This window comes from Narcine bancroftii, chromosome 9 (assembly GCF_036971445.1).
Source record: "Narcine bancroftii isolate sNarBan1 chromosome 9, sNarBan1.hap1, whole genome shotgun sequence".
Taxonomy (NCBI): Eukaryota; Metazoa; Chordata; class Chondrichthyes; order Torpediniformes; family Narcinidae; genus Narcine; species Narcine bancroftii.
Window position 1 is genome coordinate 3,426,157 of NC_091477.1, and position 25,389 is coordinate 3,451,545.

The following is a 25,389-nucleotide window of genomic DNA, read 5'->3' on the forward strand; positions in this document are numbered from 1 at the left end:
TGTTCACTTTATCGGTGTCCCTTATGATTTAAAAACTTCTACAAAGTTTCCCCCCTCAGCCTCCAGCACTCCAGGGAATAAAGACCCAGTCTAAACAACCAGTATAAAGGGCAGTTCTTGTTGCTTCAGTTGTTATTGCTGCTGCCAACAGTTACATTGTGAACAAAGCACAATGCCAACAGTCATTGACTGACATCTTCGTCTGTCTCCAGATGCTAAAGTAGGTGGTGATCTGCAACTCCTTGACCCGCGATGAACTGCAGCCAGAATGTAGCCCTGGCTTTTAATGTTAACCATGAGTGCTCACCACATTTATGAAGCTATTAGTACCTTCTCATCCTGCAGGGTAAATGCACAGCTGATATTGAACTGTACCAAACAATCTGTTAACTTTTATTTGGACATAGATATCAGTCAATCAAATATTAGCTTTTATCAATAGGCAAGGTTTTTTTCCAAAAAGCAGAGCAATGATCAATAATTCCATTCCAGTTGCCAATGCAACAGATAAAACAATGGTGACTTTTCATTAAAGAGTTAATTAACAAAGGAACATTTATCTATCAATAATCCATCATCTATCTATCTGTCATCTATCTATCTACCTATCTATCTGTATCATCTTTCTATATTTATAACATTTCTCTTTTCCTTTTTATGTTTTTTCTCTTTGAGGAACCTTGGGTAACATGGTTAGCTTAGCAGTTAGTGTGATGCTGTTACAGCACCAGCGCTGTCGATAAAGGGTTTGTACATTCTCCCCATGTCTACATGGGTTTCCTCCGGGGGCTCTGGTTTCCACTCACCCTTCAAAAATGTATAGGGGTTGTTGGTCAATCGGTTATTTGAGGAGCCCAGGCTCATGGGTTGGAAGATCTGTTACCATGCTGCTCGTCTAAATTTTAATATATGTCTTAATCATACACATATTGTTGTTGGTATGTTCCATTGTGCCCAGGAAGCTCCAGAAAATAAGAATTTAGGTGCATCTGTACATGTATTTATGGATATAATAACCAACTCTCATTCATAGTCACTTACAAGGAGGAAACAACGTTACCCATGTCAATCAAGCATGGATTTCAGATATACTTTTGGGTGTGTGAGGTTGCATCTAGAGTTGTGGGGGAGGGTAAAACAGAAAGAGTGGGTCACTTGAGACTTGATTGTCTCCTGTGCTGTGGGATGGGTGCATGTCGTTTAGGAAATGGGGTCAATGGGGGCGGAGAAGAAGGTCGGAGGAAGTGATTTTCTTAGTTGAGGGCACCATTAAGTTGGGGAGCATGGGGTCATGAGCTGGTTAGAAGGGCCAAGGCTGGGATGGGTGGTTTAGAGATGAACAGTTTGGCAGGTAGGGGGAAGGGGGAAGGATAGTCAGAAATGTGGGGAGTGGTGCAGTGAACTGGGATTCACTGGTAGGGTTTTGGGCAGATGGCTGGCCCCACCTCCTGGTTCCACCCCCATCTGCTCATTTATAACCCCAGTTTCACGCCTAAACCCAGAACCCTTCTGAAGACGACTGTGAGACCCTACCCTTAGTAATAAGCTAATAAAAGGGTTTGTTCTCCCTCCAGTCGAGAGAGCTTTTGTTCACACTACATGGGCTGGAGAACAGGTAGAGGGCACGAGTCAATGATAGGTGATTTGTGGTCCAGAACTATACCAAATAATCAAAACTCTTGAGATGCTGAGCTCCAGTTTCCCTCACGAAGCTCTACATAACTGTTGTGTGGGAAATGACATCAGTCTGCGAATATCTGACCAGGAAATCACATCAGCCGTGGAGAGGGCCAAGAACTTCAAATTCCTGGCTGTCGACATCTCTGAGTGAAGATCTGTCCTGGAGCCTCCACGTCGATGCAATCACAAAGAAGGTTCCCCAGTGGCTAGACTTTGTAGGGTGTCTGAGGAGATTCGGTATGTCACCAAAGACTCTGGAAATCTTCTACAGGTGTATGGTGGGAGCATCCTGGCTGGTACGGAATTGTCAGCACTCAGGACAAGTAAAAACTCCAGAGGGTTGTTAACTCGGCTCGCGACATCACGGGCACCAGGCCACTCCATCAAGGACATCGACATGAGGAGGTGTTTTAAGAAAGCACCACCACCCAGGCCTTGCCCTCTTCACTCTGCTACCATCAGGGAAGAGGTGCAGGAACCTGAAGAGAAGCACTCAACAACACAAGGACAGCTTCTTCCCCTCCGCTATCAGATTCCTGTATAATCAGTGAACCACAGATCCAGCTTTACTTTGACTTTTCATACACTATTTTTATTTATTGTTGTAAGGTGGTTTATATGAATGTTTGCCCTGTGACGCTGCCGCAAAACAACAAATTTTATGGCTTGTTCATGACAATAAATTCTGATTCTGATTCTGAGCTTTACACAGGAAATGCCCAATCTAGTGAAACAATGCAATCATGGATCATAGAGCATGGGAACAGACCCTTCAGCCCATCAAGTCCTTGCTGACCATCAAACAATAATTTACACCAAGCCCAGTTTATTCTCCCCCTATTTCCATTAACTCCCCCAGACTCTACCCCCAGAGAGGGGGTTGAGAGAGGAGAAAGTAAAAAATGTATGAGTCAGGTTTTTCTTTTACTCAGAGAGTGGAGAGCAAGTGGAACAGCTGCCAGGGGAAATGGTTGAAGCAGATTGCGAAGCAACATTTAAGAAGCATTTAGACAGATATAGGAGAGATGGGGAATGGACGGATACGGATCACATGCAGGGAGATGGGATTACGTAGTTTAGATTGGTATCATGGTCAGCACAGATATGTGGGCAGAAGGACCTGTTCCTGCACTGTTTCATGGTCTAAAGTGTGCAGCTTAAGAGTCTGCTATATCTTACATAATGGCCAATTCTCTAAAACTAGGCAACATATCTAGAAGGAAAGAGGACTGGCGGAAGGGGAAGACAGTCTATTTCAAGTTGTCCATTAGAGATTGGTATCAATGACCTGGATGAAAGATTTGTAGGTGCATTCAAGTCTACAGCTGATACAAAGCCAAGTGGCAAAGTGGGTGGTAGGGAGATGAAAAGAAGATGCAGAAGAATAGAGTCAGGTCAAATGTATGGGCACAAGAGAGAATGATGGCGTATAATGTAGGAAAATATAGGACCTTATTGTGGAAAGAAGTTCAAATTCAAGTTTATTATCATCTGATTGTACAAGTACAACTCAACAAAACAGCATTCTACAATCCTTGGTGCAAAAACATGCAAACACACATACAGACATAACATTTGTACAGACAAATGGTATATATGCAGTAAACAGAACAAAGAACACTGCAGCACAGTGCAGGCCCTTTGGCCCTCAATGTTGTGCCAACCCATATAGTCCTTATACTAAACGCTCCCTACCCTGTAACCCTCTATTTTTCTTCAATCTATGTGCCTGTCTAGGAGTCCCTTAAAGGCCCGTAATGTTTCAGCCTCCACCAACATCCCCAAAAAGGCATTCCAGGCACCCACAATAAAAGTTACCCCTGATGTCTCCCCTAAACTTGCCTCCTTTCACTTTGTTTGCATGTCCTCTGGTGTTTGCTGTTTCTGCCCTGGGAAACAGGTACTCTCTGTCCACCCTATCTATCCCTTTCATAATCTTGAAGACCTCTATCAAGGCTCCTCTCATCTTTCTACATTCCAAAGAGAAAAGTCCAAACTCTATTAACCTTGCCTCATAAGACTTGTTTTCCAACCCAGGCAACATCCTGATAAATCTCCTCTGCCCTCTCTCCATAGCTTCCACATCCTTCCTGTAATGAGATGACTAGAACTGAACACAATAGTCTAAGTGTGGTCTTAGCAGAGATTTGTAGAGTTGCAAAATGATGTCTCTACTCCTGAACTTAATCCCCCTTTTAACGAAGCCCATGTCCCATAGGCTTTCTTAACTATCCTATCAACCTGCATGGTGAACTTGAGGGATATGTGGATTTGAATCCCAAGGTCCCTCTGTTTATCCACATTCTTAAGTAACCGACCATTAACCCTGTATGTTTAGGAACAGCTGCTCCCCCTCCACCATCAGACTTCTCAACCACAAATTCAACCAGGGACTCATTTAAGGGCTCTTACTTTGGACATTATTTATTACTGAATATTTGTTTTCTGTATTGCACAGTCAGTTTGTTTGTACTTCCTTTGTGTTTACATTTCTCTCTCTTGAATACAGATCTTTTACAGTTTTTGTTTGCTCTACCAATAAGTAGTGATTCTGCCTGGCCTGCAGGAAAAAGAATCTCAGGGTTATATGTGATGACGTGTATATCCTTTGACAATAAATCTGAATTTTGAACTTTGAATTTCAATACTTAAAAATAATTTTGACAGGCAAATGGATATGGGGCAAAAGCTGAAGAATGGGACCATCTGGGGTTGACAAAGTTCCACTGATACGCCTTGTAAAAATCCATGACTCAGCTATCACTTGAGTTTGAATGTGTACATGCTAAAGTCATGCCAACACATCGATGCGCTAAAATGGGATGAATGTGTAAAACGGGTGGTTGATGGTCAGTACAGAGTCAATGGGCCAAAGAGCCTCTTTCTGTGCTGTATTCTTTATGACCCTTCTGGGGTTAGTTATGGAGGAAAAATCTGGCTGAGAAATTCAGAGCCTCCTGTATTACAGTTGCCGCTTACAAAACCACACCAGGCTAAAAATAATCTAATTTCAAAGCCAGCTGCAGTTAGTAAAATCTTCCACTGCAACTGAAAATTGGTTGGAAATTGTGCCTTCCACTTACAGTATGCTGTACATTCCTGGTGGGAATAGCAACAACTATGTCTTCAGAACCATCCAATACGGATTTTTCTCAGAAAACCTCCCTTTTCGACCTGGAGCCAGAATAAACAGGGTGATAAAACATCCATTTCACAAGCAAGATTTCAGCACGGGAGAACTCTGGTGATGGTCCCAAGCCGCTACTCTCCGCCATATTTTACTTGGGCCACTGCCTCTTCCACCAGCTTCAACAGCAGAGGAATCCAAGGATTCATGACCATCTTCACTCTGCCCTTGCTGGAGGGAGAAAGGGGATCAGCCAAGTTCCTCGTTTTTCCGAACATTAAGGGGGAATGACTTATTATCCTGACATCAGTGGTATGAAAACTGCTGGGATCTATTAGAACATAGTGGAGGCTGAACTGCATCTGTATCTGTACTAATCATGATCCCAATCTAATCTAATCCCAGGTAAACACAGAAATGCTGGAGGAGCTCAGCAGGTCTCACTGTATCCATAGGAGGGAAAGATCTAGGACACAGAACATTACAGCACAGTACAGACCCTTCAGCCCTTAAAGTCGTGCCGACCCATGTATTCCTTAAAAAAGTACAACTCCTTTTTTCATGTATGTTACATTCTAAGTGTTGTATTACTTGACAATAATGGAACCGTTACCTTTACCCTGTAACCTATTTTTCTTCAATCCATGTGCCTAGGAGTCTCTTAAATGCCCCTAATCTTTCGTGAGGCATGGACTCCACCAAGACATTATCCTGTGGGCTCACACCTGCTTACAGTGTCAATGCTCCAAGGTGCATTGGCACACCAAAGCCCCCCTATAGACTCTTGACCTGGCGCAACACGGGTGCGAACATGTCCATGTCGACATTATCAGCCCTTTCCCAGTGAGCCAGGGTATGAGGTATCTGTTCACGACCATCGACAGATTCACCAGCTGGCCAGAGATGATACCCATGGCTGTGTGTAACATAGAAGCTTGCACCTGGGCTTTCATCGCCACCTGGGTCGTGCGTTTCGGAGTCCCGACCCACATCACATCGGACTGAGGAGCACAGTTCACCTCCTCCCTCTGGTCCGATCTGGTGAAATTCTGTGGAAGCCAGGCCCACCACATGATGGCCTACCATCCCCAAGCAAACGGACTGGTTGAATGGTTGCACCGTCACCTGAAAGCCACGTTGAAAGCCCAACTGACCAGACAAAACCAAATGGATGAGCTCCCATGAGTACTGCTCAAGATTGTACACGGCACCAAAGAAGGACCTGCCAGCTTCGTCTGCAGAGATGGCGTACTGTGCATTGTTTTCCATCCCACATTTCAACCCCCCCAGCCCACAGACCAGCGTGTTAGACGTCCTGCACAGGCTGAGAGAGCAAGCAGGTGGACAAACCCCCTCCTGCCATCGTCCAGACACAGCTCACCACCCAATCATGTTCCAGCAGATCTGCAGTTCACCCACTACATTTTCATATGCAGAGGCCAGCAAGGAACTCCCCCTACAGTGCCTGTACGAAGTCCCCTTCAAGGTACTGTGGAGAGACGGCATGGTGTTCACATTGGACATTGGCGACCGACAGGACAGATTCACAGTTGGCCGCCTCAATTTCACGCACCTGGATTCCAACCTGCCAACCCCGAACCCCCAGGTCAAGCACAGGGGTAGACCCCTCAAAGACTGTAAGTCAGACTGCTCAGAGAGTGGTGGCGATTCTTGGGGAGGTGGGAGATGGCGTAGCGGACCGAGCAACTGCGCGACTAAACAGGCCGAATCGCAGCAACACAAGGCCGGTCCGAGATGGGGCGGGCTGCCAAGAGGGAGCCCTCCACTTCAGCGTGGCAGCCTGCCGGCCGGAGAGTGACATAATTTCCAGAAGCTGCAGGTACGTCACTGGAAGTGGGCAGGCCAACGCGGAGACACAGCGAATTCAAACCAATAAAGTCATTCTTTGGTTCACCCTCACGCTGTGTGGACATCTCTTTATTCAGTAACACCACCGCAGCTGTCGCTACAAGATCACCAAATTCATTGCTGTTAAAGTCCTGGGCTTGAATTCAATTGATTTGTTAATTCTCACATGAACCATGATTCTGTCTCGATAAAGTCTCCTGACCCGGAATGTTGACTGACCATTTCTACCCATGGATGCTGTCTGACTTGCTGAGTTCCTCCACCAATTATTTGGCTGCTCAAGATTCCAGTATCTGAAGTTTTTGCATTTCTCCAATAAAAAGCTTTGTTTGGCATGCTATCATACCTAAATGTAGCAGGTAATGCTGTAATAAAATAGAAATGCAGATGTCCAGGGATCAAGGTTTAACATTCTTTTTATTGGCAAGTAATAATACTTTAAAATGCATTATACATGATATATTTTGATTTTTGTTTGTTGTAAGGCAAACAAAACATCACCATGAGTATTGAGAAGCGAAATGAGGGTCCCTTCATAGTCACTGAGTGCTCTTGGATTTGCCTTCAGCGCTTCTGCAGTCGCACAGACTCCTGTTCGATCCATTGGCAACCCAGATCTGAACCTCTGACACAATTAGGAAGCCTTCAGCTTCCAAAACCCTTCAGGACTCCTTCTTGCCCTCAGCTCCCTCTTGAATCCCTGCTCCAATACCTGGTTCCCATGAGCCAGTCTCCAGCAGCCCAAGCAAGTCCCCGACTACAAGTCGCCCGCAGCCTGTGTGGATCCCTCATGATATTACAGTAAGTCAAAGTGTAGCTTTACTTTGACAAAATGCAGGGAATAGAGGAAAGTGCAGTTAAACAGTGCAGGGCATCATCCTTTACCAACGGGAGGTCCATTTAAGAGTCTGATAATAGCAGTAATGAATCTGAAGTTTGCTGCTTTCAAGCTTGTATCTTCTTCCCATTAGGAGGGTGGGGGTGAGGGAGAAGCAAAAAGTTAAACATGAAAGTCTGCAGACATTGTCGTTGGAATAAAAACATAACACTGGAGAAACTCAGCAGGTCAGTGTCCTTTATATAGCAAAGATAAAGATACATAACCAACATTTCAGGCTTGAGTCCTCATCAAAGTATGAGAAAAATGTAGGCAGATGCTCAAACTATGTAGCAAAGATAAAGATACATAACCAACCTTTTGGGCTTGGGCCCTTCATCAAGGGGGGGAAAGCAGTTGTGACCAGGGTGGGGTGGGTTCTTTAATTCGTCAACAGCTTTCCTGAGGGAGTGGGGAGTGTAGACAAGATCGATGGAGGGGAGGCTGATGTGTGTGATGGTCTGATCTGTGTTTATAACCCTCGATAGCTTCTCGCGGTCTTGGGAAGAGCAGTTCCCACCCCAAACTGTGATGCATCTGACAGGATACTTTCGGCGCTTTATCAATAATAATTAAGAAACCTCAAGGATACGTTGGATATCCTCAGGCTTCTGACAAAGTGGACGGTGTTTCACCAATGACTAGTCACCCAACTACATCAGCAACCTAACTAGTGGGGGATTTCTTCAGTGAGGATGATCCAGTGAAGGGAGGACCTGGATGAGCTGAGGACAACCCAGCAAAGGAACATGATGAGCACGTAACCCACAGGCTGACATTGGGCGAAGGAATGATCTTAGCTTGTTTTTTCTTGGTTGGTAAGGAGGCAATGGGCTGAAAGGCCTCTTGTTGCTGTCTCATTAAATGAGTGCTGGTGCCCGTAGTTTTGGCTCCATGCCAGCACCATATCCTGGAGTAACAATTCTGGGAAAGTTAATGTGGGATGTGTAATGCTGGCCTGGCTTTGTGCTAAAGCTTCAGGAAGGGGAAACCAGAACACAAACCAGTGCTCATTGAGGAGTGGAGAGGGTAAGAAACTTCAAATTCCTGGGTGTCAACATCTCTGAAGACCTGTCCTGGTATAATCATGTCAATCCAATCATGAAGAAGGCTCGCCAGCAGCTATATTTTGAAGGGATTTGATATGTAATCAAAACCTCCTGCAAATTTCTACAGGTGTACCATGGAAAGCCTTCTGACTGGTTACTTCACTGTCTGATACAGAGGTACCAATGCACAGGATAGGAAAAGGCTACAGAGAGTTGTGCCATTATGAGCATCAGTCTTCATTCCAATGAGGACATCTACAAGAGGTGGTGCCTTAAGAAAGCAGCCTCAATCATCAAGAACCCTCACCACCCAGGACATGCTCTCTTCTAACTGCTACCATCAGGAAGGAGGTACAGAAGCCTGAAGATGAACACTGAACAGGACTGAATCAGCTTCTTCCCCTCCACCATCAGACTTCAGAATGGACAATGAACCACAGACACTACCACACTTTCTCTTATTTGCATTAATGATTTATATTTTTGAATCTTGTATTTACAGAATTATAATTTATAGTCATTTTGCACATTAACAGCAAATTTTGTGACGCATTTTCAGGGCAATAAACCTGATTCTGGTTCTTTTTGGACATTGCCCCATGGATGAACTCATGTTCTATCATTTTGGAACTGTATGTGCTTGGGAGGTCGATGTGTCACTGGAAGGATGAGCCAGGGAGGAACCTCATGGAGGAACCCAGCTACCCTTGTTGAGGGATTTTGCGTCCCATGCTGCGACATTATGCCAAGGAGTGTTCAACCTGAGATTCCAGACTTATTAACACATCCGTGCAGCCAGGGCAAGTCTGAAAAGGTAGCTGGCAAGAACTTGATTTCTCTGGAATGTCTTGGAGAGGATAAGATAACTTTTTGTGGGTTTTGAAGCTTCTCGCCTCTGAATTCCCATGCCTTCAGGCATTCGACAGGAGTAGTTCTGACAGACCATATCTCAGTTGGAAACCTGCAGCATATCAACCTTGTTTAATCATTCTTACCTTTCAAGAAGAACGAGCTTACTTCTCTTCAACTCTGCTTTCTTTCCCCCAGAGTATGCATTGTCAATGGATCCTTTTAATTCTGGTCACTGTTTACGCTGCCACATAACTCATGGTTACAGGCCATTCAGCCCACAATAACCACACCAACTATCAACAGTCACATTTTATTCTCCCCATAATCCCAACCAGGTTTTACCACTCACCCACACACTAGGGGTAGTTTAAAGACTGAAGAATCAAGATTTCTTCATTGTCATGTACAGAACATGGAATATTGCACGAAATCGCCTTCTGCCTGCTGTAAGGCAGACAACAATTCACCATTAGTATCGCACGATGCCCCTTACAGTACGGTAGTGGGTTGTATAAAAAGGGACAATGAGTCAGCATGCAGGAGGGAGATTGAAAACTTGGATGAATGGTGCAACCTCGCACTCAATGTCACTAAAACCAAGAAGCTGATTGTTGACTTTAGGAAGGGAAAACCAGAGGTTTACAATCCAGTGATTGTTGGGGCATCAGAGGTGGAGAGGGTGAGCAAATTTAAGGTCTTGACAGTCACTACCTTGGATGATCTTTCTTGGACCCAACACACTAAAGGCATCATGAAGAAAGCTCGACAGTGCCTCTACTTCCTCAGGAGTTTGCAGAGGTTTGGTATGACATCAGAAACCCTGGAAAATTTCTACAGATGTGTGGTGGAAAGTGTGCTGACCAGCTACATCACTGCTCAACCACTGCTCAGGAGGAATGCCATTATCCCTGAGCGTAAAGCCCTCCAAAAGGTAGCGAACACAGCCCAGGACATCACAGGCAAAACCCTCCCCACCATCGAGAACATCGACAGGGAACGCTGTCATCGGAGATTAACCACACGCTCTGTTCTCGCTGCTGCCATCAGGAAAGAGGTCTCGGTGCCACAAGACTCGCACCACCAAGTTCAGGAACAGGTGCTCCCCCTCCACCATCAGACTCCTCAATGATAAACTCAATCAGGGATCCATTTAAGGACTCTTACTGGGCAGTTTATGGATTTTTAAAATCTTCTCTCTATTGCACAGTCAGTTTGTTTACATTTCTTTATTTGTTTACATGTTACGTTGACTACAGATTTTTGAAATACCAATAAGTGGAAACTCTGCCATTTGGATGAGAAGCTAGTTGGTATTGTTAGTAAGATTGAGAAAGACACCAAAATTGTTGATATAGTGGCCAACGAATAATTTTATGTAAGATTCCAACTAGAAGGAATAGCATGTAGAATTTAACTTGGACAAGTACACAGTGTTACAGTTTGGGAAGTTAAACTAGTCAGAACAAAGGCAGTGAATGACACAGCACTGGAGGATGTTGGAGAACAGAAACACCTGGAGGGGAAAAAGCTCATGATTAAATGGTGGGGTAGACTAGATGCGCTGAATAGCCTATTTCTGCTCCCATGTCTTAATAAAATTATGAGATGCACGTATAAGGTAAATGGTCCCAGTCCTTTTGCCAGTAAAGATCAGAAGGAAAGGTTTAAAGAGGTCAAGCGAAGCAATGTTTTCACAGTGGTTTATGTGGATCTCCTCCCAAAAACGATCTCTCCCCTCATGCTGCCTGATCAACTCAGCATTTGCAGTGTTCGATGTTTTTATTTTAAATTTCTGGTATTTGCAATTGCTTTCATTTTGACCTTCCTGTCTCAGAGTCTCTCAATGTCAGTGGCTGGATATATTCAAAGTAACTTCACAAGTTACAGGGGAATAGATTTAACACACATTTTAGATTGATAATGATAATATTTACAATGTACATATGGGCAAAATCTTTACCTGCTGCAGCTGAACAGGAAATTTGTTCCAAATAAACTTTAAAAATGCATTCCTAATTGAATTGAAAAGGCAATAAATACCAAAGAATAAATAATATTTTAAGGGAATCAAGAAATGTGGGGCAAGTGCAAGAAAGTGGAGGCAGAGATTATAGATCAGCTATGATGTTAGTGAACAGCAGGCCAAGCAAGAGGGGCTGAATGGCCTGAAAAAAAAAAAAAGAAACTGCTGAAAATGATCTGCAGGACAGGCAACTGTCATGGAGCAAGACCCATTCGTTTGCTTGGCATTCATTTCAAAAAGAACTTGAGGCTTTATAAAGCACTAGTGAGACCTCATGTGGAGTATTGTGAGCAGTTTTGGGTTCCTCATTTAGGAAAGGATGTGCTGATGTTGGAGAGGGTTCAGGGAGGGTCCACAAGGATGAATCAGGGAATGAAAAGGTTTTCATATGAGGAACATGTGACAGCTCTTGGCCTGTACTCATTGGAATTTAGGAGAATGGGGGAGATCTCATTGAAACATTTCAAATGTTGAAAGGCATGGTCCTTAAACTTCAGGATTGAAGGGCATCTGCTTAAAACAACGATGGAGAGAAATTTCTTTAGCCAGAGGGTGATGAATCTATGGAATTTGTTGCCACAGGCGGTTGTGAAGGCCGGATCATTGGATGTATTTAAGGCAGAAATTGAAAGGTTCTTGATTAGGTTATGGGGAGAAGGCCAGGTTGAAAAATGGATCAGCTCATGGCAGGACAGACTCAATGGGCTGAATGGCTCCTATCTATTATGGTCTTATAGACCAAACATAATGATTCAGGTCAGAGAAGGGCCTTAAACTTGAAACATCAATTCTGATTTTATCTCCAAAGATGCATCTGACCTGCTGAATATTTCCAGAATCTTCTGATTCTATGCCTGCTCCTGTCTTGTAGTCTAATGTAATCAGGCTGAGGTAAAAATCAAATTCTCCTACAATCTTGAGGAACAGATTTGGAACCTTAGGTACTGAATAGAGCCCCTGCTGATATTGATTTATCTTTGGGTTTGGAACTGGCTTCAAATGTGTTCCTGCTTCATCATCTGTAAACTCAATATGAAGTCTCCTTTTTTTTGGTAGCTTTTTATTCATAGCCATCTTGATTTATTTAATCTGAAGCTTTTGCTTGTGACTAGAAACATTTTAATCTGCCATTCATCTCCACAACAAACAGAAGCTTTTCTGAACCTGTGTGTGAGTCATTGGTTTATTTCTCCTAAGAAACCCTTATCTTGCTTTATTACGTCAGTCCTTGGTTATCTCTTTCCGACAGAAGCCCTTTCAGTTAGAAGCATTGAGTTATGGCTCATTTTTAAATCCATTTTCTTACTTTCTATTAGTTTTCAAAGAAACCAACAAATGTTAAACAAGGAAGTCTGGAATGCTGGGGCTAAGCACAGTACACCAACACACGGGAGAAACTCAGCTGAACTGTTCAACAAAGTAAGCTCCCACTCTACATCATCCATAGAAAGTAAGCTCCCTGCATCATCCATAGAAAGTAAGCTCCCACTCTGCATCATCCATAGAAAGTAAGCTCCCACTCTGCATCATCCATAGAAAGTAAGATCTCACTCTACATCATCCATAGAAAGTAAGCTCCCACTCTACATCATCCATAGAAAGTAAGCTCCCACTCTACATCATCCATAGAAAGTAAGCTCCCACTCTACATCATCCATAGAAAGTAAGCTCCCACTCTACATCATCCATAGAAAGTAAGCTCCCACTCTGCATCATCCATAGAAAGTAAGCTCCCACTCTACATCATCCATAGAAAGTAAGCTCCCACTCTGCATCATCCATAGAAAGTAAGCTCCCACTCTGCATCATCCATAGAAAGTAAGCTCCCACAGCATCCATAGGAAGTAAAGGATAACCAACATTTCACTTGTGAATCCACAGGGGTCTTCTACCGCATTGAGTGCTCCTATTGTGGTCTCCTCTACATCGCAGACTGGGAGATCGCTTTGTTGAGCACTTTGGGTCTGTTCACTGCAGTAGCATGGATCTGCTAGTGGCCACCCATTTCAATTCCCCATCCCATTCCCTTGCCGACATGTCTCATGCACTGCCAGGTTGAGACCACCCCTAAATTGGAGGAACAATGCCTCACCTTCTGTCTGGATCCCCTCCAACTGGATGGGATTAACATCAACTCCTCGGGCTTTCATTAAACCCCCCACCCCACTTCTTTCCCCATCGCCTTCCCCCAGCTCTGTATCTCACTTTCCTGTCTCCTTTCACCTCTCACCTGATCATATCCAATTAACAGCTTTTGTTGGTCTGAACTCTTCCCCCAGTCAGCACTAGTTGAATTCTGAGATTACCTGTTTTTTGCTTCTACTGTTTATTCCTTGAAGAAGACCTCAGGCCCAAAACATTGGCAATATATCTTTGTCTCTTATGGACGCTGAAAGACTGGCTGAGTTCCTCCAGCATTTCTGTGTGCTTCGGGCCTGGGCCCTCCGTCAGGTATAAGCAAAAGCAGGCAGGTGCCTGAATAAAAGGTGGGGAGAGAGGGAAGGAAGGGGGGAAGAGGCTGGAGGAAGGGGCAGGAGATGGAGCACAGGCCAGTAGGTAAGAGGTCATTGGTGGATATGGGTGGGAGGGTAATTGCTCATAGGAGGAGAGGGTAGCTCTGATAGGAGAGGGAAGGGAAGGGAGTAGAGATCTGAAGGAGCCGGGGAGGGGAATGACAGATGATACATATCCTTGCAAAATGTGAGCTGATTCAGTGTCAGAGCAAGATACAGGAAACATCAAACAAGGGTCTTTCCTGAACTCTTGTTTCTCTTCCCACACAAGCAGCCTGACCTGCTGAAGATCTCCAACATTTTCTATCTCTATACTTTAGATATTTTTTGTTTGATTGTCATATTAAAGGCACCCAACAATAAAGAATTTCAGGGTTGTTTATGATGTCATGTATGAACTCTGACAATAAATCTGAACTTTGAACTTTGGCCTTCAAGAGGGACATCTGCTGTCCATACCTGGTCTGGCCTACATGTTGCACTAAGTGCCACACTAACTGTGCTACTGCTAGACAGTTTATTTTGCTCTTTTTACACAGAAGCTGGTGGGTGCCTGGAATGCATTTGCCAGGGGAGGAGGTGGAAGCAGATACAAGTCAAGTTGCATTTATTTATCATTCATACCATAACCATTGCAGTGTACAGTAAAAACGAGATAGCATTTCTTCTGACCATGGAGCTGGTTATTTACATGGGTAAATTACATCAGAAACATTTTTATAAATAACATATCACTTATAAATATCATGTTGCATATGCTGGCCCTTTTTCCTCGGAATTCAAAAGCCTTATGGCTTGGAAGGAAAAACTTTCGCAATCAGGTTGTGAGGGCCTGAATGCTTCAGTACCTCAGGGACTTGCGTTCTGAGATGGTGCAGTTCCCGAACCAGGTGGTGATGCAGTTACATAGGATGTTCTCAATGCATCTCCTGTAGAGTGTAATGAGGGTGGAAGCTGGACTTTCCTCAACCTCCACAGGAAGTAAAGGCATTGTTGGGCCTTCTTGGCAATGGATCTGGTGTTGGGGGACGAGTGCAATGTTTAAGAGACATTCAGACAGGCACATGAACAGGCAGGGAATGGAGGAATCCAGACTACGTCTGGGCAGACGGGATCAGATGGCATTGTTCAGTTGGCATCATACATGATTCCAGCATCTTCAGTGTGCCATATGCTTCCAGATTGGTCTCGTGGTGGCATAGACTTGATTGGCTAAAGGGCTTGTTCCTATTTAATATATGTCACTGGGTCACCCTACCCATTGATTGACATAGAATACTTTCACTGTGTGAGTGCAACAGAGATCAGTCAGATTGATTCCTATGTTCAGCATTTTTTCAATGAGGAACTGTTCAGAAGATTGAAGTTTCTAGAGGTGAGGGAAGAAAATAATCTAATTGAATATGCATAATTGCTAACCTGCATGGCAGGTTAGATGTGGGGAGGCATTTTCCAGTGGGATGTCCAGAGCTAGGGGTACAGGGAATCATTCTCTCAGCAAGGGATCAGGCATTTAGATAAAAACACAAAAATGCTGGAGCAACTCAGCAGGTCTCACACCATCCATAGGAGGTGATGTACCATCAATACTCACCTAGTTGTGAAACTATCAGGCTTTTATTATCTAAAGACTGGAACAACCATCAAACTCATTGACTGATCAAAGCAAAGAGAAAGGAAACATGCAAGGACCTATGGGTAGGATCAGCCTCGGGAGGTGTGTCCAGCCGGCAGCAGCCATCGTGGCATAACAGTGGTTTACCACAGGAGGTAAAGATCTATAATCAATGCTTTGGGCCAAGTGCTTCTTCAAAGTCTATGTAAAAAGCAGGCAGGTGCCTGAATTAAAAGTATGGGGGAGAAAGAAAGAACAGGGGGAGGAGGACAGATCAACAGACAAAAGGTATTAATTGGACATGGAGAGGAAAGGTGAGAATTGATTAGGGGAGTGGGTGTGTTGGCTCTGTGAAGCCAGAGCTGGAGCAAGAAGGCAAAGGGAAAATGAGAAGAGAGACAGAGCTGGAGGAAAGGAAACATTGGGATAGATTGGGGGGTGGGGGGGGGGGGGGGGGAGAAACTAATGGAAACTAGATGTTTATGCCATCTATTTGAAAGGTGCCCAGACAGAATATGAGGCTGCATGACACCTGATGGTGGTGGAGGCAAGTAGCCAGGAAAGACATGTGGCTTTGGAAGCCATTTCAGATTGTGATGAAGGAAAGCCTCCTAATGAAAAAAAGTTTATTGTCATACACATTGTTCAATGTATAAATGCACCAAAATTCTTACTTGCTCCAGATGAACAGGTACTTTGTCCATAGGAAGAGGGGATCTTTAAACAGCTGGGAAAGCCCATGAAAGAAAGATCATTGAATATCGGGAAAATCAATTTGTGTAGGGTGAATGCAGGAAAATGATGATATAATGTTGATTTTATTGTCATATACATGAGTACAATATGCACATGCAATGTAATTCTTGCTTGCTGAAGCAACATAGGAAATAAACACACTGACAAACAAGTATAAATTACATTACCACACAAGAGAAAGAAAACATAATAAATATGAAAGACAAACATTTGCAATTGCAGTTACTGGGGAAAAAAATGACGTTACAAAAGTGCCAAGTGATCTTCTGGTGATCCCACAGTAATTTATGGTTGGGGTACTACAGGGAAGTTCAAGAACCTGTTAGCTGTTGGGAGAAAGAAACTGTTCTTGAACCTGGAGGTGCTAGACTTCAGGCTTCTGCACCTTCTGCCCAAAGGGAGCAGCAAGTAGAGGTTGTGAAAATGTCACTGAGAAAAAAGATCAGCCATGATCTTGCATGACGGTGGGACAGGTAAGAGGGGCAGAATGGCCTCCTGTGTATCTGCAGAAGCCTTCCCTGCCACTCCCTCCATCACACCAATTGCTCTTGGAAAGTTCAAGATGCAGGGTCAATGATCTTTCCCAATTGATGCGGCCCCTCTGGATCTCATCCCTAGAACACTTCCAACAAATCACGTCCTGCTCCCCATCCCTAGAACTGTTCGCCTGATCTTGAAAACAGGCGCATGAAAAAAAAGTTGGCATGGAGTGAAAATATTTTCCAAGCAGTGCTTGTGGCAGTTGCAGCCTTGTGACGTGGCAGAGCAGGGGTTTGCCAGAGCAATCGTCGCAGGGGCCTTTGTTGGCAGGGCATGTGATGGAACTGAGCTTGTACAAACACTGTGAAAATCTTGGGGCAGTGTATTTGGCCAAAGTAACCCTGCTCTGTGGAAATTAGGCAAGGAACATTGTTTTTAAAAGTAATATGAAATGAAGGAGGAATTGAAAAATGAGGCTTTTAAGGGGGAAAGCATATGCTTGATGTTTGTAGCAGAGACGCTGACTCAGCACACATCATTGGGTTTTTCTGCAGACAGAACTGATCTCAACCATGGACTGAAATAGCATTCACTGTTATTCCATGAGGTGTGATCTCTATTATTACACCACTGGCTTTAACCACAAGCTCTACTCTATTTCCCATCTCATGTCAGGCAGGAGAGGCATGAGTTTGACAAGGCATGGCTCCAAATTCATGGAGGGTTTCTTCTTGCTGCTATTGGACTGTCAAATGGACCTCTGATTTGCACTGATAAACCAGTGTTCTCTTAAGTATGATACCCTGCACTTTTCCCCCCATGGCAGGGGAATCAAAAAAGTAAAGGCCATTGGTTAAGGTGAGGGGTAAGATTTAAGAGGGTAAAAGCACAGAAATGCTGGAGGAGCTCATCAGGTCTCAAAGTGTCCATAGGAGGTAAAGAAATATAACTGACGTTTGAAGAATGGTTCAGGACCAAAATGTCAGTCATATATCTTTACTTCCTATGGATGCTGCAAGACCAGCTGTGTTCCTCCAACAATTCTGTGTTTTTACTAAAATCACAGCATCTGCAAACTTCCGTGTTTCACCCTGGTGGGTGTGTGGAACAAGTGTGAGAGGAAGAGGTAAAGGCGGGAGCTTCTGCAATCTTTAGCTTTATAGTTCATAAAATTGTGCGGGGCACAGATGGGGTGAATGGTCACAGTCTTTTCCCCAGGATGGGGGAGTCCAAAACCAGAAAATATTGGCTTATGTGAGAGGGGAAAGTTTTAAAGCCAGACCTGAGGGGTAGGTTCTTAACATGCCTTGGGGGTGTGGAACGAGCTCCAGTTGAAATGGTGAACGCAGGCTCAATTTTAATATTTAGGAAAAATATGGGCAGATCCATGGATGGGATGAGGTATGTAGGGATAGGGACTGGATGCCGGTCATTGACACTAGGCAGAATAATTGTTCCTCTCAGACTAGTAAGACTAGACCTGTTTTCTATGCTGTAATTTTCCATGGTTCTTGGATTCTAACAGTGCTCTCACGCTGCCCTTGCTTGGTGCTAATAGATCTTTCTTCTCATTGCAATCCCATAATTTGTAAATTGTGTTCTTTACATGAGTTGTATGAATGTAGTCATTCATAACCTGTTAGACTGCTCGCAGAAGAATCCTTCTCACTGTACGAGGTATTTTGTGACAAATCGTCTTAAAACTTAAAACAGCAAAGAAATTTCCAGCCAGGGCCATGTGGTTAGATCACAATATAATTACAGTTTTTTTATTTCCAAAAATACACTTTAATTTTAACAACCATGGTAAATTCAACCGGCATGTGTTATTTTGTTCATTCAATGTGCCAAGCAATTCAATATATTCCCTTATATTCACAGGCACCAAATCCCCTGAGCATAAATCCCTGCAAAAGGTAGCGCTACAAAAACAGCTTCTTCCCCTCCGCCATCAGATTTCTGAACGGACAATGAACCACAGACACTACCTCACTTTCTCTTCTTTTGCGTTCATTTATTTATTTTTAAATATGATTTATATGTTTGGACCTGTAATGTTCCCACAAAATGATGAATTTTGTGACATGTTCATGACCTTAATAAATTCTGATTTTGAAGAGAGGGGAGATGTCCAAGTGATAGCGGTCTGGAACTTGTGTCTCCGGAGGCAGTGGAGGAAGAAGCTATCACCATTTCAACCATCTCTGCTTGAGATCCTTAAAACCTGCAGGATAGAAGACTGAGAGGTGGCAGGTTGGATCTTCCTAAGGTCCAGATTTCACTGGCAGACGTGTGATGAATGACGGACCTCCTTCTGTGATGCGCATTTCGTTAGTTCTGATAGCCCAGGGGACTGGACAGCAGAGAGGAATTGAGTTGATAGAAGGGTTTGAAAGTCTGAATAGCTTTCTCCTGGCCAATCAATCAGCAGGCCAATAAGGAAGATATGGTTATATGAAGTGTATTATCATCCAATTGTACAAGAACAACCCGTCAAAATCCTGTTCTCCGGTCCTCGGAACAAAAGCACACAAACAGACCTTTTGGCAAGCGACACATATGCACTATGTATCTGCATATATAACAATTTTAAAAAATATTATTAATTAAATAGAAGAAGCTGTTCCTCAGCCTGGTGGTACTAGCTCTGATCCTCCTGTATCTCTTCCCCGACGGGAGCAGCTGAAGGATGGTGTGTGCAGGGTGAAGAGGTCCTCAATGATTTTTCACGCCCACTTCAGACAATGATCCCAGTAGATCACTTCAGTCGGGGGGAGGGAGATTCCAGTGATCCTCTCTGCTGCACTTATGGTCCTGTAGATAGACCTCCAAACCAATGCTGTACAGGTTAGGGTTAAAACAGCATTGGAGGAATACATGAGAGTAATGTTTGGCAAAAGGCTAATTTGCAATTTTTCTTGCTTCCAATTAAACTGAACAGGAAGCTGAACCTCGCCCTTTCATCCCATATCAAATGTTGTTAGGAAGAACAAAATTTGTGAAACAGGCTGCATGGATTTTATGATCTGCTGTGATACTTTGACATTTTAGCTGGGGTGTAGCCCTGATCCCAGTAAGAAACAAAGGAAATGTAGGAGAGAGAGAGAGAGAGAGAGAGAGTGGGTGAAGGAGTAGGAAGAGAGAGAGGGAGAGAGAAAGAGAAAAGGGGGCTCATGATTCTGGAAATATTCAAAGGGAGAGAAAAGAGAGAAAATGAAATGAATGAACAAGAGCTAGAGAGAGGGAGAAACAGAAAGAATGAGCCAGTTATAGAGAGAGAAAATTCAAGAGTCAGAGATGGAACCAAGGGGAAATGAGAAAAAAGAGGGAAGGGGTCAGAGAGAGAGAAGGCGAGAGTCAGAGACAACTGGAGGGAAGGTGGGAAAAAGAAAAAAGTAGAAAGAATGAGTGAAAAAGAATGAGAGAGAGAGAAGAGGGAGAGAGTTCAGAGGCAGATAACCAGAAATAGAGAAATGAATAGGGGGAGTAGGGATAGGGCCAGTAGATGTGAGATTTTGGGGGTGGAGAGCGGGGAGTGAGAGAAATGCTGGACACAGCAGTGCAATAAGCTGAGGAAGGTGGTAGAGGAGGAGAGACAACATTCATGATGAGTTTACTGTCATACACATTGTACAATGTATAGTTGTGCCAAAATTCACAGAGCAGTAAACTGATTGAATTACATTAAAATATTGTCTAGTGTTTCTTCTTTTGGCTTGGCTTCGCGGACGAAGATTTATGGAGGGGGTAAAAAGTCCACGTCAGCTGCAGGCTCGTTTGTGGCTGACAAGTCCGATGCGGGACAGGCAGACACGATTGCAGCGGTTGCAGGGGAAAATTGGTTGGTTGGGGTTGGGTGTTGGGTTTTTCCTCCTTTGCCTTTTGTCAGTGAGGTGAGCCCATTGTCTAGTGTACTGCGAGAATAAAGCAGTATTGAGTTGTATGAAGCAGTCTCAGAAATAGCAATTAGTGTCTCAGGAAGATAAAGCATAGAAACAGGCTTTTTGGCCCAACTTGTCATATTGTTGACCCACAGTCACCCATTTATGCTACATTCTCTTCCCAGTCTCTACCCCTAGCTTACACACCACAGTAAGTGTACAGAGGCTCACTGACCTACTGACCTACCTGTCTTTGGGATGTGGGAGGGAACTGGAACACCCGAGGATGGATATATTGAAGCACAATTAATGAATAAAACTTCAAAACAATAAAAAAATACATACATGATATTTTAAAACTAACCCCCTACAACCCCTCACCCCCCCCTGGCCTCTTGCAGTAAGCTGGTTGGGACAGACACCCTGACCAATCAGCTACCCATGGTGTCCAACTGCTGCAAGAGTACACAGCCACACGCCGTAAGGAAGCAACTTTTAAATATTATGACACAGGGCGTAATTTGTAGCATTTTCTTTGGGTAACATATTTGTTTAAAAATATGTAAGGGCTTGATCCAAGCCAACATCAAGAACAGCTGCTTTACCATCTGAGGAAATGCAGAAACTGTTCCTCTTCTTTTTTAAACTGATTTCACAATTAACTAAGTGACTGTCTCCAAGTAAGCCAAAGGGAGCATCGAAATTTGCCACTGGGAAATCTTCAGGCCACAAAGTTGCTATACTTAAACCTGTGGGGCAGAACAGTTGGCGTAGTGGTTAGTGCAAAGCTGTTACAGCGCCAGTGATCAGGACCTGGGTTTGAATCCCGCACTGTTGGTAAGGAGTTTGTACGTTCTCCGCAGGACTGCATGATTTTCCCAGGGGGCTCCAGTTTCCTTCCAGTGTTCAAAACGTACCAGAAAATGTTTGAAAATCTCTGTTTTAATCGTCCCTAATTAACTCGTTATGTGCATGGTTTCAGAACTCCAAAGGAAATGGGCCAATGACAATTTTCTCAAGCAAAATATTTTAGTAACAATTGGGTCTAGAGCAGAGATTCTCAACCTTCCCTTCCCTTCCCACTCACATACCATCTTAAGCAATCACAGAGCATCGAGGGGATAGGGATTACTTAAGGTGGTTTATGAGTGGAAAGAAAAAGATTGAAAACCACTGCTCTAAACCTTTTCTATCCATGTATCTGTTTAAATGTCTTTTAGGTGTTCCATTTGTCCCACCTTTGCCACCTCCTCTGGCACATATGGGTAGAAAAGGTCCTCTTCTGGTACCGTTTGAATCTTTCCCCTCTCACTTAAATCTATACCCTCTGGTTTTAGCCTTCCCTACACTGGGGTAAAGACTGTCACCAAGCACTTTATCTGTACCCCTCATACTTTATAAACACCCTATCCCTCAGCCTCCTACACTCAGGGTGAAAGGTCCCAGCTCATCCACTCACTATCACTCAAGCCCATCCACCAACATTCCTGTCAATTTTTTCTTCACCCTCTGCAGGTTAATGACATCCTTTCTATTAGGTAAGGACCACAAATGCATGCAATATTCCAGCCTAACCAACAATTTGAAACCTGATGTCCCAAATCCTGTGCTCAGAAAAACTGGTAGAGTGGGGAGCAAAGACAAAGCGCTGCTCAGAAAGATTCAACTGCCCGGTCCTAATGCTGGTGGCATCATACGGACTTTAAATGGCCTGTTAAAGGAGCCGATGATGTTTGTAAGTTAAATTCTGCAACCACAAAGACTGTGGCCCAAGATGGCAGTGCCTGTGCTCAGCTGTGACACGAGGGGTTGCAGACTTCTGGGGAGCAGCGGACTGGTGCAGGACACCAGAAATGGGGAGATCACTCCCCTTCAGAAGGAGAGGCAGAGGAGACAACCCTACAGGACATTGACCACAGCAGCAGACTCAGCAGCTGAGGGGCCCACAAAGGCTGTAGGCAACTTCCAAACAGGGAACTCACACAGGCTGCAGGAGACTGGCTCATGAGAACCAGGTATTGGAGCCAGGATTCGAGAGGGCTGAAGGCAAGAAGGGCTCCCAAAGGGGCAGATGCTGAAGGCCTCCTGATCATGTCAGAAGCTCAGATCTGGAGCTCGGGTGGCTGATGGATCAAACAGGGGTCTGTGCAGCTGCAGAGGCTGCGGGAGGCTGGAGGTTAATCCACAGACTCTCAGTATCTCTAAAGGGACTCTCTTTTGCTTCTCTTTCTATCGTATTATAAGAGCCGCTGGGCGTCACTAATGGTGACACTTTGTCTGACTTACACCAGGCAGAAGTTAAAATATATTACATTTTTAATGTATTATTACGTGACAATAAAAGGAAAAGGAACCTTACAGGAACCTTATTTACAGGATTCATTTTTGCCCAAGGGAAACTGTGTGGGAAACACTCCTTACAAATGCTGTTTCCATGTCTGATCTCATTCTTCATCCAAGCAGTCACCCATCAATCGGTCCCCACTTGATATATATAGGACATAGAACATTTCAGTACAGGCCCTTCAGCCCTCAATGTTATGTCGACCTATATATTCCTTTCTCCCCCCCCCCCACAAAAAATCTAAACCCTTCCTACCTCATAACCCTCTATTTTTCTTACATCTATGCATCAGGGTCTGGTATGGGAACACCAATATCCCTGGTCATAAAGTCCTCTGTAAGGTAGTGGACACAGCCTAGGACATCACAGGAAAACCCTCCCCACATCGAGAACATCTACGGGGAACGCTGCCGTTGGAAGCAGCAGATATCATCAAGGATCCACTCCACCCAGCACATGCTCTGTTCTTGCTGCTGCCATCAGGAAAGAGGTCTCGGTGCCACAAGACTCGCACCACCAGGTTCAGGAACAGCTGCTCCCCCTCCACCATCAGACTCCTCAACGACAAACTCAATCAGGGACTCATTTAAGGACTCTTATCGGGCACTTTATAGAGTTTTTAAATCCTCTCTGTATTGCACAGTCAGTTTGTTTACATTCATTATCTATTTATAGTCCTTTGTTTGTTTACCTGTTTTTACACTGTGTACAGTTTATTTTTTTGTACTATCAATTAATGTTAATTCTGCGTGGCCCACAGGAAAAAGGAATCTCAGGGTTGTATGTATGTACTCTGACAATAAAGCTGAAACCTGAAATCTGAATCTGTCTCTTAAATGCCCTTAATGTTTCAGCCTCCAACACCATCCCTGGCAAGGCATTCCAGGCACATAACTCTCTGTGTAAAAAAACACCCTTGATGTCTCCTTAAACATTCCTCTCTTAACTTTGTAGTGATGTTCCCTGGTGTTTCCTATTCATGCCCTGGAAAAAAGGCGCTGGCTGTCCACCCTCCCTATGCCTCTCAGAATATTGTAGACCTCTATTAAATTTCCTCTCATTCTTCTTCGCTCCAAAGAGAAAAGTCCCAGGTCTGCTAAGATCCACTAAGGTCAACCAGGGCTGAACTCTCCTGTGCAATCAGGAAGGCAAAATGTGGGCACACACAGAAGTCAGCTGTGCAACACCAGTGACTCGAGGCGCATGTGCCAAGGGACGAAGACTATTACGGATCACCAGTCAACCTTGCGAATTTAAGAAAACGACACCTCCCTTCTCTGCGCTTTTGATGAGAAGAACAGGATGATGATAAAGAAAGCTCCATGTTCCCCTGATCAAATGGCCTCCTTCATAACCACGACCGAGGTGAGGAGAACCCACACGAGGCGGTGGGACCAGACAACAGACCTGGTCAGGTACTGAAGGACTGAGCAGACCAATTGATGGAGATCTCCTTGGACATCTTCAACACCTCACTGCAGCAGTCCATCATTCACGCAGGGTTCAAGACAGCCATCATTATCCCAATACCCAAGAGGGTGATGATCACAAGCCTCAATGACTACTGCCCTCTGGCACTGACCTCCACCATTATGAAATGTTTTGAGGTCTGGTGATGGAACGCATTGAAGCACACTTCCCAGAGATGCTGAATCCATTTCAATTTCACTATAGAAGAAACTGTTCCACAGACGATGCTGTCACTTCACTCCGTCCGTTCTGGAGAATGACGCCTCGTATGCCAGGCTGCTCTTCATTGACTTCAGCTCAGTGTTTAATATGACATTCCCCAGAGGTTAGTGGAGAAGTTGACCTCATTGGGACTCAACACTCCTCTCTCTAAATGAATCTTGGATTTCCTAACAGAAAGACGACCACTGTCTATTTGGGTCAGTAACAGAATATCAAGCACTGGTGAATCTCACTGGTGTATCTTCATCAGTGTCATCATTTGCAGATGATACAACAGCAACAACAATGAGTCGCACTACATAGAAAAGGAGGAAAATCTCATGAGATGGTGTGAGAGGAACAACCTGAATCAACATGGTCAAGATGAAGGAAATGATCGTAAACTTCATGAGGACCAAGAATGACCACCCTCCACTACACATCAACCACCTTGGAGTTCACTTAACTAGTGACCTATTGTGGACACTCAACATCTCACTTGTCAGGAAGGTGCACCAGTGACTGCACTTCCTGAGAAGACTGAAGCGGCCAAGGCTACTGGCCTCCATTATGTCAACCTTCTATAGGACTTCTATTGAGAGTGTCCTAAACACTGCATCACAGTGTGGGTACGGTTGCTGTAGAGAAATGG

The 25,389-nt window shown here is 44.2% G+C and overlaps 1 protein-coding gene across 1 annotated transcript; it reads left to right on the plus strand.

Moving 5' to 3' along the window:
• The first annotated feature begins 5,145 nt into the window (after positions 1-5,145).
• On the plus strand, positions 5,146-6,727 carry LOC138742799 (uncharacterized). The gene is made up of 2 exons (XM_069897735.1): positions 5,146-5,370; positions 5,462-6,727. The coding sequence occupies exon 2, from the start codon at positions 5,979-5,981 to the stop codon at positions 6,624-6,626; it is 648 nt and encodes a 215-aa protein (XP_069753836.1). The 5' UTR covers positions 5,146-5,370; positions 5,462-5,978; the 3' UTR covers positions 6,627-6,727.
• Positions 6,728-25,389: the final 18,662 nt, after the last annotated feature.

Coding starts and splice junctions, on each gene's coding strand:
- LOC138742799 (XM_069897735.1), top strand. CDS start 5,979: ATGAGCTCCCATGAGTACTGCTCAAGATTGTACACGGCACCAAAGAAG.